Source organism: Pan troglodytes, chromosome 3 (genome assembly GCF_028858775.2).
Source record: "Pan troglodytes isolate AG18354 chromosome 3, NHGRI_mPanTro3-v2.0_pri, whole genome shotgun sequence".
Classification (NCBI taxonomy): Eukaryota; Metazoa; Chordata; class Mammalia; order Primates; family Hominidae; genus Pan; species Pan troglodytes.
Window position 1 is genome coordinate 122348108 of NC_072401.2, and position 17460 is coordinate 122365567.

Here is a 17460-nt window from a genome sequence, read left to right on the forward strand (position 1 = left end):
TCAGAAATTATTTATAAAACTGTATTTTCTATCTTTTCTCTGTTTGTTTATGTTTCAGCATTTTAGGGTTTGATGGTATTTTAAGTAAGCAGAGATGTTCTCGTTTCCTTAGCTTCTTCCTATTTAGACCTATGTTACAATTAAGACCACATTTAAAAAGAGACAGTCTTCTGTGGGTCAATAAATTCTGAATGATTATATTTGCTCTTGACCTCAAGAAGGTGTTCTGGCTGAGCACCAAGAGTGACACTGAAACCCAAGTGTCAAGTATGTTGGGGCCCGTAATTGGACCTTCTTTTGGGGAAGACTTCCAAGAAACTGGACCCATTCTGGGTTAGAACAGACTAACTATTAAGCATCTTTGATCTGGAAAATGCTGTGAGCCAACCCTACTTAGTGTACCTTGAGGTCATCAGCAAAGTAGGGGCACAGTAAGACTGGATTTTAGAACAGTGGTTCCCACCGCAAGAGCACATCAAAGTCACCGTTAAGCTTGCCAAACATAGAGCATCCTGAACAATGGATCAGAATTTCTAGAAGAGCAGCCAGGGCACCTCTATTTCTAATACATTTCCTAGGTAATCTTGATTCATACTAAAGTTCAATATATTCCCATTCTAGGGAATAAATTATGGGTCCTCAAAAATGTCTCCTCTCTGTTTGTGATGTAGACAAAAATCCGTGATTGGCAAACATTTGTATGTCCCTGCCTTTGGGAGCCCAGATGTGGAACAATGAGACAGTGTGCTTTTTGTTTGTTTCCCCATAAACAATTTTCTCTGGAAGAAAATTATAATACATTTCACCCTTGATTTTTCTTTAATAAATAAAAATTACTGAAAATCTAGATACCAAATCTGCAAGAGGCTCTATTTGTAACTGCACAAGTACTAGTTTTTGAAATTCATAAGTAATATTCAGTTATAGGTGGGGGAGGATAGGAGGGAGGAAAAATAGAAAACATAGTGACTAGGAATAGCATGTAAGTCACAAATGTATCACCAAAGCTTTCTCTGGAGATTAATCAACATTTTGTTATAGTTCATATGTCTCAGGTTTCTATAAAATAAAGTGAAATTAATCAAATACAAAGGTTTGGGGGACCTTTTCAATTTGTATTTACTTTGCTTTGCAGTTGCTAATGAAGGCATCTGATTTGCAGTAACTACAAAGATTTTCAGTCATTGATTCTAGTAAGGGCTGCTTACAGAACAGTTATTCCCTATACATAATTTCCTATAATTATTCCCTGTAAAGTAGAATTTCTGTTCAAAGCATCTGGGCACTTCTTTCTCTATGATAACATCCTTACCAATGTATATTCAAGGTCTGATGCTACTAAATTAAAAACTTAAATGAATAGAAGTTACCATTTAGTTTCCCATTATACCTTGGTTATCTGTAAAAGAAAACTAGAAAATATTTGAATTCATTCATTCGATTAGCAGTAGTCTCTGTTGCTGAACAAAATCTATGGTACCAATTGTAAATATATAAAAATATTACTACAGATACTCTATTGTTACAATATGTTCTATTTCTACCTGCACCAATATAGTATTCTTTTAAGATTTTTATAGAACAAAAATCAAGAACAAAATAAGGAACCCACAGAATTGGAAGGCTGAAAGGAATTTAAGCCCCGTGGGTTAAAAGCAATGTACTGGTTACTTAGATATTTTTTTCTATGTTACATAATATTGGTTAAAAATATAGAGCAAATCTTAGCTAAAGAAAGCAAACTATCCATTTCTGTTCTTATTGATAAGTGCACAATTAACCACTAGAAATGCCATCAATGCTAGATGTGATCAACTCATCTCCTAGAAATATGTTCTTACCTCTTTATGCTCCGTAGAACTTTCTGCAGCAATCATTCTAGATGTGCCCTGTACAAAATGTGCCATGGAAGCTGTTTTTCCTGGAGTCTTGGAAAGCAGAAAGAAAAACAGGGGAAAAGTCTCTTAAGATATATTTTAGGGTGAGAGCAAGTATACAAAATTTAAAAAACACACATCACCGTTAACTCATAATAGAAAATAACAGCAATAGGTTTTCATTAAAAATGAACAGAAGTTACTGTGGATAGGAATTACACAGAATAAAGTTATAAGCACTGCAACTGGGATTTTAACTTTTCTTCTCTTCCAAATAGGGATTTCCCAGGATGTCTCAAATAGGCAGGCCGTGACTAAGACCTGGGGCCGATTAGCCTTGCTATAGTATGTAAATCGTCATTCTTCCTTTACTGGCAGTTTCTCCCACTGGAGGAGGAAGTTCTCCACCACAGAAAGCCTGGGCAATCCAAGTGTTTCCTCAGTAGCCTAACTGTTATAAATTCATTGTATTTCCCAGAGCAATTAGGTAACTGTTGACTTTTTGACAGCTCAGTTTCCCTAAAGGCGAGATTTTCTGGCAATGCCTTCTAAATGTGAGTGTAGCTTGGTAGAACTTAATGAGTCATACATAATTCATAGTACATAATAATATAAGTGCCACTAATTCTTATAGAAATAAAAGGGAAAATAATTCATTGTAAAGAAAATGGGCATTGTTTGCAAATCTAATCTTCTATATTGGCAGAAAGGTTAAACTTGTCTCTCAAGTTTAAGTCTGTCTTTTCTATAAATCAAGTCCAGATTGTCTCCATGACTCATTTGAAGTGAAATCTTCTCATGGAGAATCACTTTCACTTTAATTATTTGACTGTTATCATTTTAGGAGCCTTGAGGTAATGGAGCACTTGAGGTAATGGAGTACAGATAAAAGCGTGGAAATGGCAGATACTTGGAGCTGCATAAGTGAAATGCGATGGAACAGAATACCTCATTTTGGACTTGGAACAAAAGGAAAGAGGCAAGGAATACAAAAAAGGAAAGAATGTGTAACTAAAAAGAGAAAAGAATTTATGGTCAATCATTTAACTTCATTAACCTGCCTACGAGATATTCACATATATATAGGATAAAGCCTAAAACTCCTAAAATTCAAAAGGGAGTGATTGAGTGTCCCACATTTGGCCCTCCCATTTCTCCTGAATATCTCCCCCTACTCTCCAACTCTCCCCTGTGCTCCAACCATCCTGACTGACCTCCCTTTCCTGAAATGAGTGAGATGGTTCTACGCCCCTGAGCTCTGTGCATGCTGTTCTTGCCACCTCAGATGTCTCCTCTCTGGGCCCTCCATCCAACCTTATGACGGGGAAAACCTAGAGTCAATGCCTCTCTTTCCTTCTGATCTTCTCTTGACTTCCTCTAATCAGCTAAGGAGAGCACTTCATCATGCATTACGATTACATATTTCCACGTTCTTGTGTTAATCTCTGTCCACGCACCCAGGCACTGAGCTATCTGGCACACAGCAGGCGTTCAACACATTTTGCTACATGAATAAATGAATGAATATCTACATAATGATTTACAAAATCAATGAACTTTTTGCTAGTTTGTGTGTGTGTGCGTGTGTGTGTGTGTGTGTATGTGTTTACTTTCTTCTGGTTTCTTGTTATGTTTGGGTCTACGCTTGAGTGAAAGGGAGTGATGCTGCTTTAAGGCAAAATCCAAAAATACAGGTAGGAATCAAATTGTTCATTCAGGGTTCTGAAAGTAAAAAGTTATAACTCACATAAGATCTGACTTTAGGGTACAGGAGCAGCGATTTCCTGAACCGACACTTTATCAACACTAAAATCTGCTCATCAGAAAAGAAAAAGAAAACTCTATTGTAAGAATATTTTTCTTCTGAAACATACCATGCACATACACACTCCATAGTTTTATATAGTGTAAGGTTCTCTTCAGCTTTAACTTTGTATTTGGTAGTAATAAACTAGGGATGTGGTAACATTGACCTAGAAAGGTGGGTGGGAAGAACATTTTCTTGCCAGGAAATACCATCCTTGGCATTGTGCCTCTTGAGTCTCCCCTGTAAAATATCCTGATGCACATACATTGTTAGGTGTGATGGCTTCTATTAAATGGAAATTCTATACCTTTACATCTTTCATTACAATTCCTTTGCCTCTTCTGCTATGCAGATAAACAACAAACAGATTTTCTATTAGCTCAAGAGAGCCATATGGTTATTTATGAATAAGTAATAACTCTTCTGAAGAGCCACAAGTTTGGTTTCAGAAAAATGAGACTTTCAATAGGCCATCCCTAAGAATTAATTGGGTCTTTTCTGTTACATATGCTCTGTTCACTTCACCTCCATCCCTCTCACATTGTGCCACATATTTTAAGAGTCTGGCTTTTAGTCAAGCTTTGTTTCATGAGAAGTATCACTAGCTGAAATCACTTTCAGAGAATCAGAGGTGTCATTCCATGTTTCCAAGGCTGTTGTGAAGAGTCTTCATTTCTGAAGTCACTAAAATATTATACAGAGGAAAGAAAATTAAAATTAACAAAGGGAAATGTGGTAAAGTAACAAGGACTACCAGTCACTGGTCTATAACCATCATTCTGGTGGACAATAATTATCTTAAAATTAGTCCAAGAGGAGAGTACTATATTTCTATAAGTTATTGGAGGCATTTTTTGGCAGGTAAAAGAAACATGCCTTTTTCCTTTTTATGCTTTTACAATGGGAGCTGAAAAACCTTCTTTGTTTCCTGAATCTATTTGCATGAATTTTTAAGTGTATGTGCTAAGTAGGTAGGAAAGAGAGGATTAGTAATGACTAAAAGATCTAGCTCTAGAATTAGATTATCTGGACTCACAGCTTGGCTCTGCCACTCACTGCTTGTGCCTTTGGTCATCTAAGATGCTTAAGGTCTCTAAGGCTCAATTTCCATTTTATACAATGGGATAGTAATAGTATCCTTCTAGTAGGGTTGCTATCTGAGCTTATATAGTAATAACAATTTGGTTTTAAAGATAGGACCATCAATCAAATTATTTATGAAACAAATAATATGACAAAAGGAAAGGGAAATCCACAATTTATGCATCACTCACCCTGTACTTGACATTGTGTGGGTTCCAAAGGAAAACAAAAGCAAAAATTCCCTGCTTATGATGAAATGTACACACACATACATATGTGTGTATGGCTGTGTGTATGTCAATATATATATATATATTTGAAAAACTAAACAGTAAATGAAAACCAGGAAATGAATGATAGAGACAATAAGGCCTGTAAGAATTCAGAGGAGAGAGTGCTCATTCTCACCTTTAATAGCTATGGAAAGAGTCAGAGTTTCTGCTGGGCCTTGAAGGGTAGATAGGATTTTGATACAGAGTGAAAGCCGAGCTATAAATGCTGCAAAGGGAGCAAAGTAAGAAACAGAACACAACTGGGTAAGCCTAGTTATAAAGGATTCTGACAAATCCAGTTTACCTGGAGTAGGGTCCGTGTGGTATTTTCAAAGTTTATTTGGATAAAATCATAAAAGATTTTAATTTCAGATTAAGAAATGTTGACCTTATAGGCCATATGGAATTACTAAAGACCTTTGGGCAAAGGAATTACATGATCAAAGTGGTTTTTTAATTGGTTTTAGTTCATCATGTATTAAATGGGAGAGATTGGAAACTGCAATGCAGTTAATATACATTAGCAAAAGTAATATTCAAAATATTTATTTTAACAGCTTGTGACAATCAGAATATTTAGCAATCAGTTCACCAGGGGCACTAGGAATGGACCATATCCCTGGACTCGAGACTCCTGTATTAATTGCTTAATTGTCATCTCTGCTTGTATGCATAATAGTTACCTCCTTCTTCACCTGACCTGTTTGATCAGGATAGCTTAGTTTATGATTTTCCCTGCAAAACTTGCCTTCCCTGTTACAATTAATAACACCTTTTATTCTCCAGATCAAAAATCTTGGAGTCATCCTTGACTCTTCTTTCTCTTACATCCTGCATCCAATCTATCTGAACATTTTGTAGGCTTTTTGAAAATATATCCAGACAGGGGAGGAGCACATTGCCACAAAAGCCTAGAGACTTCTCAGTTTAATAAGCAAGCGGCAAGGTGAAATAAACTTACCATTTTTTCTTTCTTTTTTCTTTTTTTTTGAGACAGAGTCTCGCTCTGTCACCCAGGCTGGAGTGCAGTGGCACAATCTCGCCTCACTGCAACCTCCGCCTCGTGGGTTCAAGCAATTCTCCTGCCTCAGCCTCCCAAGTAGCAGGGATTACAGGCATGCACCACCATGCCTGGCTATTTTTTTTTGTAGAGACAGGGTTTCACCATATTGGCCAGGCTGTTCTCGAACTCCTGACCTTGTGATCCACCCGCCTCGGCCTCCCAAAGTGCTGGGATTACAGGCATAAGCCAACATGCCCAGCCTTTTTCTTTTTTCTTTTCTTTTCTTTTCTTTTTTTTTTTAAGAGACAGAGTTATGTTCTGTAGTACAGGCTGGAGTGCAGTGGTACAATCATAGCTCATTGTAACCTCCAACTCCTGGGGTCAAGCAATCCAGCTGCCTCAGCCTCTTGAGTAGCTACAGGTGTGTACCACCACATCTGGCTATTTTTATCTTTTAAATTTTTGTAGAGATGTGGTCTCACTATATTGCCCACACTGGTCTTGAACTCGTGGCTTTGAATGATCCTCCCACCACAGCTTCTCAAAAAAAAAAATGCCTTTTAATAACTTTTTCAAAATGAGGACTTTAATATTTGCTTCCTGATTTTATTCATAGGAACACTTTTAAGAGCGTGTCCAGCAGTGACTGATCTCTGACTGTGTGTCAAACCTAGTTCCACCACTTGCTAGTTATGTGACCTTGGGCAAGATGATTGGCATTTTTGCATGACACCAACTCACCATCATCTCTTAGCTGGATTACTGCAATAACCTAAGGGTTTTCCTGCTTCTATTTTTGCTTCCACTCCCCCCTCCCCATTATTAACACAGTGGCCACTGTGAGACTTTTAAAATGTCATTTCATGTCATTCCACTGCTCAGAACCTTTCAGTGGCTTCCCATGTCACTCAGAGTGAAAGCAGAACTCTTTATAGTGGCAAGGTCCTGCACAATCTAGCCCAGGCCTCTCTGACCTCATTCTTGGTATCCTTCCGTTAGTCCATTCTGCGCCATGCCCTGGCTTCACCGTTGCCCCTTGAACTTGTTCTCTCTTGCCTCGAACTGTCTTTTCCCTAGATCTCCACATGGTACATCCCCTAACCTTTGTCAGGTAATGGTGTAAGTGACATCTGTTTATTGAGTCTTTACTTGGCCTCCCAATTTAAAATTGCTCTCCACCCCAGCACTTTCCATTCACCTTTCCTGCTTTATTTTTCCATAGCACTAAATTTTTTTCTTCTTTTTGTTGATTGCCTCCCGACACTAGCTTGTAAACTCCATGATAGCAACTTTTGTGTGTTGTGTTCACTCTGTGTTTCTCGAGCCCAAAGTAGTGCCATTTTAGTGCCTGTGCGTGTTCATGTGGGACTCACACTACAAATTGCCTTCCTTATCCCAAAACAAATGTATGATGCTCCCAAATCATACATCTTCTCAAGAGATTAAATGGGATCTAAAGATCAGAAACTTCAACTTTTTGGCTTCCAACTAGTAAATCACCTCTCTTTGATCCCCCAAACCTGGTTTTGAACTAGCAGAGTCGGGGAATGGGGTGTCACAGATTCCATAGCCTCTTGGAGGATATTCGCTTGTGTCCCGCCTGGTTGGAACTCTGAAACAATGCTCCTATGCGATATAGCGAGGTTGATTGCAGTCTGTCTTGATTATACACTTTCAGTTTTTAGGGCACATCAGATACATTAGAAGGCAAATTGGCTTTTGTTGACGAGTCTGCAGCCTCTACAAAACTGCAGACTTCGTGAAATCCATGTTTAAAGATTTCTGAGTGCCCACAAAGCAGTAAACAATCTGACCCACCTTGACCATCAGCTCCTCTGTGAAGGCTCCCCTGGTCTTCCAGAGTGGAGTTAGCTACTTCCTTCTTTATGATCTCATGGTGCTTTGTGAAGCATCAACTCTAGCACTTATTGTAAAGCAGTTGTTAATTCGATGTACCTTTCTCCTCTGAGATGCTATAAGCTTCTTGAAGATGAGGTTGATATTTATCACTTTAGCCTTAGGAACTACCACAGTACCTTCAAGGTACAGAGTATTACAATACATTTTTATTGAATGAGTCCGTTTATGTATGAATCTATAGTACAAAATCATAGCACACCCCTGCTTTTCAGAACACAGTCCAGAACACACAATGACCACGGGGATACACAAAGTTATAGGCTTTGCCTCCAAACCAGAAATGATCAGGTAGGACTGTGAACACACGTTTAAAGAGCTGGCCTGTTTCCATGTATTTTCTTTTTATTCATTTTATAAGCAAATATTTTACCTCATCCTATTTTGGTTACATGGTCAATAGTCTTTAGCCTTCATACAGATGCCTCTTAAAATTTTTTACTTGATTTTGATTAATATTTAATAAATAAATAATATAAATAATTAGATATGCTATGGGAAAATTTTTTAAAGGCAGAACTGTTGTCTTTAATGATACTTTCTACATTTTCATGGTGCTTTCTAAGATCTTATAAGTTAATATATTGAAGTATTAACTGATGATCCCCCAAAACACACACTATTCTTTTGTTTTATGTAGCTAATTCTTTCTTTGCTCAGTAAGAGATATCTTTTTTTTTTTAAAGAAGGAATCTTACTCTGTCGCTCAAGCTGGAGTGCAGTAGCATGATGTCAGCTCACTGCAATCTCTGCCTCCCGGGTTCAAGAAATTCTCCTGCCTTCGCCTCCCGAGTAGCTGGGATTACAGGTACCTGCCACCATGCCCTGCTAATTTTTGTACTTTTAGTAGAGTTGGGGTTTCATCATGTTGGCTAGGCTGGTCTCAAACTCTTGACCTCAGGTGATCTGCCCATCTCGGCCTCCCAAAGTGCTGAGATCACAGGCATGAGCCACCATGCCTTGCCAGTAAGGGATATCTTTTGTCAGATTAAGTTTGTCATAGAATAAAAAGAGGAGAACAGCCCCTGTTTGGCCTTTGCATTTCAAAATAGACTCTCCAAACTCTAGACACCATCTGGAGAATCAAACCTTTGAATTTCAAGAGCTAGTGTTTTCAAAACAATTTTTAAAGATTTTAGGCTAATTTATTTTGTGCAATTTATTTTGAAATGCCTCAAAAAGTTACATGAGTTGATGGATTAAAAGAGGGGTGGATAGATGGATGAATAGATGGTGAACAAGTAGAGTAAAATGTTCATGTTCATGGCTGAATTTTGATGGTGGGTATATGTGTATACCATACAATTCTTTCAACTTTCCTACATGTTTGAAATGTTCATGATAAAATGTTAGGGGAAAAGTCTGAATCAAGGCATAAAAACTTATACCAAGAATAGCCGATAAAACAAATGAGTAGATGAAGAGTCAGTGTAACCTGTCCTTACCACTTTCACCATCTGCCCCAGAAGAGAAAGGTTTCATGCCTCAGGAAAATGAAAATGATTCAGGCAAAAAGAGTACTGCCTGGATGTTTCTCAGTTCTCATGAGGAAATGGAGCCCTACTCCCCTACTTTTTGTTTTGTTTTGTTTTGTTTTGTTTTGTTTTGTTTTTGAGATGGAGTCTCACACTGTCACCCAGGCTGGAGTGCAGTGATGCGATCTTGGCTCACTGCAACCTCTGCCTCCTGGGTTCAAGCGATCCTCCTGCCTCAGCCTCCCAAGTGGTTGGGACTACAGGCATGAACCACCACGCCCGGCTAATTTTTTTGTATTTTTAGTAGAGATGGGGTTTCACCATGTTGGTCAGGCTTGTCTTGAACTTCTGACCTCAAATGATCCACCTGCCTCAGCCTCCCAAAGTTCTGGGATTACAGGCATGAGCCACCACACCTGGCCCCTATTCCCCTACTTCTAGGTACTCATCTGTCATCTTCCAAATTGCTTACATTGAACATCAAAGAGCAGAGTCAGCTCCAGCCTTACTCACTGGGTTAAGTCCAGGGAAGGTACAAGCCTTGAAGAGAATTTCTCCACACCACCATGGTACACGGCTGTGACATGGCCTTATGACTTGTCTAAGTAGAGAGGTCCTGAGACAACTCAACCTTAGAGTGGTGTGGAAGCAGAGCCAGAGATTTCCTATGTTCCTGGGAAGGATGAAAGAGTGGTTAACTGAGGGTTTGAGGAGGCCTCAGAGTCAAATTGAAGAGGATGTAGTGTTTACCACATGACCCTAAGGACTAGAGATGTGCTGAGTGACCTGGAAGCTTTAGTGATTGCCAGTGAGGATACAGGCCAATGAAAAAACCCATAAGGGATAGACTACATCAGTGCCAATGGCAGTGTCAGATGGGGGATCACTGTAACCCTGATGTCTCCACCCCAAAGTTGCCAGAAAAATACAAAATATCCAGTCAAATTTGAATTTCAGATAGACAACAATTTTTTGTATGTTTGTCTCATACAATATTCTGCCGTTTATCTGAAATTTAAACTTAGGTGGACATCCTATATTTCTATATGCTACATCTGGCAACACTATTTCACCCAGATTATTTCACAAAATCTGTTCCACAAATCCCTAGGTACCATTATGTGTAGGGACAGGGGATAATTCTTGCATACCACTGCACAGAAAATATAAATTGCCTGAGAAAACACTGAAGTGACTGAAATTTTCTGTGGTCAATTAGATAAATTATTTTCCAAAGGACAAGCTAGAGGTCCTAGAATGGAACTAAATTTAGTTAAGAAAACAAAGAAAATTACTATTTTGTACTAAGGAGTTATGTGGTTTAAAATACTTTATTTGCTTCAATCTGAACTTCATAACAGCCCCGTAAGAAGAGGCAGCTTTAATGCTAATGAGGACAAAGTTGAATTTAGAGATGGCAAATGACTTGCTCACAATTATGATGTGACAAGTGGGTGGCTGAACCCATATCAGAGCTCATTTAGTCTTCCTGGTTTACTTCCGCCAAAGAACCTTTTATCTGTGTGGGTAGACGTAAATAACACACCTAAAAATTGTAGCAGGAGACATCATTTACCAATTATGGAAAAGCATCGCAGGAGCCTAAGCCATTAGGAATATGATTCAGGGAAGTTTTATGGGAATTAAGTGTTTTTGAGGGATAGATATGAGGTGGCTTGACCTTTGACGTTGTATCCAAACAAAATCTTAACAAATTCCCACCATGACATGCCTAGAGATTAATTTGCATTTCCAAAATAGAAATTAGTGGTCAGAAAAGAGAAATTCAGTCTCTAAAAACTGTAGTAGTCAGAAGAGAGAAAATTCAGCCTTCAAAAACTATAGTGGTTAGAAAAGAGAAATTCAGCCTTTTAAAACTGTAATCTGTGTTTGAGTTTTTTTTAAAAAAATTATTTTCTCTGGAAGGAAATTAGCTGCTGATCATTTTATAGCAATGCAGATCACTCTGTTTTTCTCTTGTACCTTGCTCATGTGTTGACTTCACCTTCATTCATGTATGCACTTTTTTCTTTGAGATGGAATCTGGCTCTGTTGCCCAGGCTGGAGCGCAATGGTGAGATCTTGGCTCACTGAAACCTCTGCCTCCCGAGTTCAAGCAATTCTCCTGTCTCAGCTTCCCGAGCAGCTGGGGTTACAGGTGTGTGCCACCATGCCCAGCTAATTTTTTTGTAATTTTAGTAGAGGTGGAGCTTCACCATGTTGGCCAAGCTGGTCTCAAACTCCTGACCACAAGTGATCCACCTGCCTCGGCCTCCCAAAGTGCTGGGATTACAGGCGTGAGCCATTGCACCTGACCAATGTATGCATTCTTGTATTAAATACTTATTGATTATTGTCTGTGGACCAAGTATTGTGCTAAGTACTAGAATATGAAGATAAGCAAAAGGCACATCTCAGTTGTGTTTTCTGTTTTCTGAATATAAAATCTGAACATTAGAGGGGACCACTCCATTGATGATGGAATCTTTTCTGCATCATTCCTGCCAAGGGGTTGTCCAGATTAGCTTGGATACTTCAGGTGAAAGAGAACTACCTTCTTCCTGAGGCAATATATTTCAACACCATATCTATAGATTTAGACACTATTTTTAAATACCAAAAGTTATAATTATAAAAATTAAGAGACTAGGCATGGTGGCTGACACCTATAATCCGACCACTTTGGGAGGCTGAGACTGGGGAATCGTGTGAGCCCAAAATGTTGAGGTTATAGTGAGCCATGATTGCACCACCATACTCCAGCCTGAGTGACAGAGCGAGACCCTGTCTCTAAAATAATAATAATAATAAACAAAATAAAAAAATAAGAAAGAACATGTGCATATAAAGATGACGTAGGTATATGGAAAGGCTATGGTGAGGACTCAAAACATGGGTGATACAAGGAACACATACCAGAAGTGTTTTGTCTGAAAATAAGCCTGACTCAAAAAAATCTCCCAATATGCTAGCCTAAAAAATTGCAAACATTTGCTAAGTCGGTTTTAATGACAAACATTTATTTTAAAAAGAAATCAGAATAGCTATCTTCCTCACTGGAAAAAAAAAAGGAATAATTGATCCTTTTTTTGCTACTTATTCTAGAGTCCCATAAGAAAACATATTTACATACTTTGTGAGTTATGCCTCACTCTCCCCACAAGTACAAAATAAAGTAAAAAGCGTTTTTATTACATTTCATCTAGAAGGTGGACATGAGAATGACACGAACATTCTTCAGCAAGAGCTTACAGTGTCCATTTTGCTGGTACTGTTCCCATACCCATTCAAAAATATTTTCAATCAAACTAGAAACAAGAAGGCTTACTTGAGAAAGAAGGCTTATTGATGCATTAGATTCTAAAACCCAGCTTGGGTTGAGATGTCCCTAGGAGACATCCATATCCTGTCACAAAGCTAAATAGATCAAGAATATAATGAACACATTTGCTAAACAACTCTTATGAACATGTTATTTATGGTATCTCTCAAGCCCAATATTTTGCTTCCTTAACATTGTCATGAGTTTACACATTTCTTAACCCACAGGCTTATGCTGTTCTTCTTCTTACATTAAAAGGAATACCTATCCAAAACTTCTTCAGATTTACTTGCTGAAGTCATGCAAGTCTGGAAGAAGACAAAAGTGGAGTGATAATTCCAAAAGTAAGGATAATACCTTTGGCTTTAAGTGTCCATTCAGTAGAAACCCTGAGACCTCAAGTTCTTTTTCTTCTCTTTGTAGGGTTCTAGGAAGACTTATATTCTTCTAATTAACATTTATAATTTCCACACAGATGCCACTTTCCACTTCAAGTCTTGGTTGCTTCCCCCACCAAGCCTCCCAGTGTTGTCGTCTGCTCCCTTGCCCACCCCATTGACCCAAATTGGAGCAGCCAGGACTGCTGTGTTCACTAAGGCAGAGAGAATCCTCTTCTACCTACTGCTTACATCTTCCAAAAGACAATCTGCATCTCCCAGTTTTCTGTAACTCTTTCTTTTGTGGAACACGGGACAAATTCTCCCAGTGATAGAACAGATGACTTCTGAGTAAATAGAAAGCATCCTACTCAAAAGTGTGTCTTATTTATCAACAAGAATGGAGCCTCAGTTTATATTCCCCCCTTGCACCACTTCTGTCCTGTATAGAAATTTCTGCCCAATAGGTGGGTGGCTTTCAAAAGTTAGGGAAATATTTTCTCTCCCTTAATTTTTATGAGTTTTAATTATTTTGTCTTAGGATCCAATTTTAGTTCACAGACCTATGTCTCTGTTTTCCTGGGTTGTCTGGTGGTGTACTTTATTAGAAAATAGAGTTCAAGCTGGGCATATGCAGTCAGATCTCCTTAACTGGATGTACGCCTGATATTCATGTAGAGTGGAATCCTTTAAAAATCCTCGTAATGAATGGAAGGAGAAATATGTCATAAATTAACCATGGGATCAAATTAACTCTATGGTGATATTTTGGGAAATACAACCTGGCCTATTTATCCACTAATCTGTTTAATTTAGAGGGCTTATAATACTTTCAGAATCAGAATAGCCAAGCTTTACAGATAAAAGAAAGATGCATGACTCATTTAAATAACTTCACCCATGTTGCCAGTAATGAGCGTCAAATGCCATAAGGTGCAGCAGCTGAGCTGACAGGCTCCTCACTGCCTGAGAACACGCAGGCAGAGCTTTTCAGCCAGGTATCCAAAGGTTTCCCAGTGAAAGCTAAACAGATCCTCACACAACAATGCAACTTTTTTTTTCTAGCAGAAAAAAATAGATCAAAACATTCCACAGCTACAACCTTTGAAATTAGATAATGAGATTCAAAGAGGAAGTCAGTTATTGTATGAGAAAACCATTAAAGAAAATTTTGAGGCTCAAGCTCATCCTACTAGCATGATGATGATGATGATGATGATGATGATGATGATGATGATGATGATGATAGTGTTGTGTTGGTTTAGCACTTTATATTTACAGGGTACACTTTCTCTCACTTTGTATAATTATCACAACCCATTGTACAGATAAGAAAACAAGATTTTGATTAAAAAAAAAACAGCTTTCAAAAAAGGGAAATAAGAAAAGGAAAGTCAGATTTTTTTTTTTTCCCTACAGTGTGGTTACAGAAAACATGTGTCAATTTACGGTAGTTTGCAAGAAGTTTTTCCCTCACAATCTTTTGAAGTGTCATAAGTATATAGTAATCTCTGAACCAACCAAAGAAATTTCTCAAGGCTTTTTACCTTGGGAAGAGTGTCCAGGTCTAGAACTTCTCCCCAGCCACTGGGAGTTCCTCCCTTAACTTTTATCAAAAGTCATTAAAAGCCCATTTCTAGTTCTGCCTCTAAGTTAAAATCAGAAGCAATGGAATCCAAAGACAGGTTGGAGCTTTTAGGTAAATTCAATTCTGGCAGGTCTGCTTAAAATTTGGGCATTTTCCCTTTCACTCCCAGGTTTCATCCTTGTTTTCAAGCATTATTGGAACCATATTTGTTTATCCAAGAAATACATTTCAAGCATCCTGTCCCTTTCTTTTATATTTGAAGATACATGACTGCAGATTCATATATTATTTTCCTAATTTTCTCATAGTACTTGGACTATAACTTGGTTATATATAACTTTCATTTAACATTCATTTTGGAATCTTAATATCATTCTCACTTAGGCAATTATTTTTCCTTTGCCTACAAGATTTTAAATGACCTTTGGTCACTAACTTTCTACTTCTTCAACTCTCCCAGAATATAAAAGCACACTTTCACGCTCATGGAGTTCCTCATGTTCATCAATAGTGGTTTTCTGTTTCCTCAAAGCAGTGAGTCAGTCTGTTCATTTCTCTTATAGTAATTCTTCTTCTTTTCATATTCTTGGCAATAGTAGTTGAACAAAAAGGGAACTTGACATATATCTCAGGCTCTTTCACTAAATAATATCTGTTTTATTCAGTCACACCCTTCACATCCCATAAAGTCATAAAGAAACCAATTTCCTGCTCCTGGAAAGGGAATCTACCTTATTGTTCTTAGGCTAACTTCATTCAGTGTGAAAACAAGAGAAGCCTTCACTCCCTGTCATTGGCTCACCCTTGTGTTAACCAAATAGAAATTTTCTTATATTTTTTCCCTTTCTATCAATATCTCAGCAAAAATGTGAAGGTCTTTGTTTTGTTTTAAATATAGGGTTTCTTTCTGCAGAATGCTATTGTGTAAATAGTAGCTCAGCAGGGATTCCACCTGGAAACTAAACCATGTTTACTCAAAGAATCAAATATTTGAAATACCTGCAGAGGACAATTGAGGAGGATATGCCAGTGGTCTATTGGGATAAAGAATGGAGACTCCTGGGGACTGTTCTAGGAGAATTTACCCGGGAGACAGAATCAAGTAACAGTGGCTTGATCCAAGTGTGGTGCTTTTAGCTCAAAGAGGAGGAGTTAGTCTGATGACAATATCGTTCCTGACACCAGCTGGAGCTCTGCTCTAGTCTTCAAATAACTCTGAGGTGAGGGAGGGAAAATTAAAAGTAGAAAGTACAGGGCAATTGTTTTCATTAGACATATTTGAGTTTAGGTCCAGAATCTAAATCCCATTAGCTGTACAATCATGAGAAAATTGTTTAGCTGCATTGAACTCCAGTTTCCCCATCTGTAGAGGGGTAAAGATGAAATGAGCTAATGAATAGAAATACTTTGCAAAAATGCTGGCCAAGAGTAGGTGCTCAATACACAGCAGCTAAAACCTGAACAACGACAAACTGAAAGGGCTCTGACCCTCCGGCAAACACTGGAAGTGCAAGCTAAAGTTGGAAAAGAAGAAGTCTCTTCACCTCGGTCGCAAGAGCAATAGTGTTTGGTTGCATTTGGAGTTCTCGAAGACATATTCCACATTGAGCACACTTGGCACAGTGAGTGGTACCCAAAGGTGCTCCTAAGAGTGGTACAGCAAACTTTGAGAAACAAGGACAGTTTGAGCACCTGAAAACTTTCAGCAGTCAATAACTTCATGACACCAGGATGGGTAAGACCAAATAGTAGCTTCCATACAAGAACTGAGAGATTAAGCTTAAGAGTGTACATTTGATACTCCCCTGCAGACTCTGAGAACTATTTGTAGGGGAATTATAGGGATAAATCGATTGTATATTCAGTGTTACCATGTCTCATGAAACCAAACAAGTTGTTTACTACTGTTGCTTTCTAGAAAATTCTATGTTGTGCTTTTTATACCTTCATGGAACACTTTATACCCCATCCTCAAGAAATCCATGAGTCTCTCATAATCCATATGAGAGAAAACACATAGATACATAAGTGATCACAAAAACAAAATGATAAAGTCTATAAATGACATATAAAGAAGATAAAGATGTAGGACAAAGCAGGGAGGGGGCTGAGTAACGCCATGTGGGACTAGAGAGGGTGAAAAGGTTTCAAAACCAGAAAGGTTTGAATTGGGATAAAAAAGGCAGTTCATCAAATGGGCAAAGAAGCAAGGATTTCCAGAAAGAGTAAACAGCATGTGAAATGATAGCACAGGAAACTTCATGGTTTGTTAAAGGCTTATGGGTAGCTAGAACACAGGGTGCACTTTGGGAAATAGCAGAATGTATAGAAGACACTAAAACACTACAGGAAAAATATGTACAAACTTGGCTTTCTATCCTGATACAACTTTGTGAATTTAGGCAATGTTTTAAAATTTCTATAAGCCTTAATTCCTCATCTGGAAAATGTGGATAAAGACAGTCATATTTAAGTGTTGTTGTAGGTAGAAAACAAAATAAAATATTTACCCCAATAGGTATTTACCCTAACAAGTATTACATCCTTCTTCTAATGTTTTGTTCTAAATGTGACAGAAGCTATATCTTGGAAGAATGTATATATGATGCAAAGGCATTTGGTTTCAATGATGTGTGCAAAGAGATCTACTTTTAAGTTTTAACCACTTTTAGGTTTTCAGTACATTAGTAAGATCTATGTTGATAGAATGAAGAAAAGGAAAAAAGTCCAAAGATATAA

The 17460-nt window shown here is 38.0% G+C and overlaps 1 protein-coding gene across 8 annotated transcripts in view; it reads right to left on the minus strand.

The window, feature by feature from the left end:
* TNIP3 (TNFAIP3 interacting protein 3) overlaps positions 1 to 17460 on the minus strand; it is a 95425-nt gene that overhangs the window by 29940 nt on the left and 48025 nt on the right. For 3 of the 8 annotated variants that reach the window (XM_009448214.5, XM_063809813.1, XM_063809814.1), the window contains one exon: positions 1842 to 1928. In XM_009448214.5, coding sequence (XP_009446489.1) covers positions 1842 to 1928 — 87 coding nt within the window. Of the gene's footprint in view, positions 1 to 1841; positions 1929 to 3751; positions 4369 to 5175; positions 5266 to 7860; positions 7920 to 17460 lie in introns of those variants that run through there. The other 5 variants (XM_054683352.2, XM_063809816.1, XM_063809817.1 and 2 more) reach the window with 5 other exon arrangements.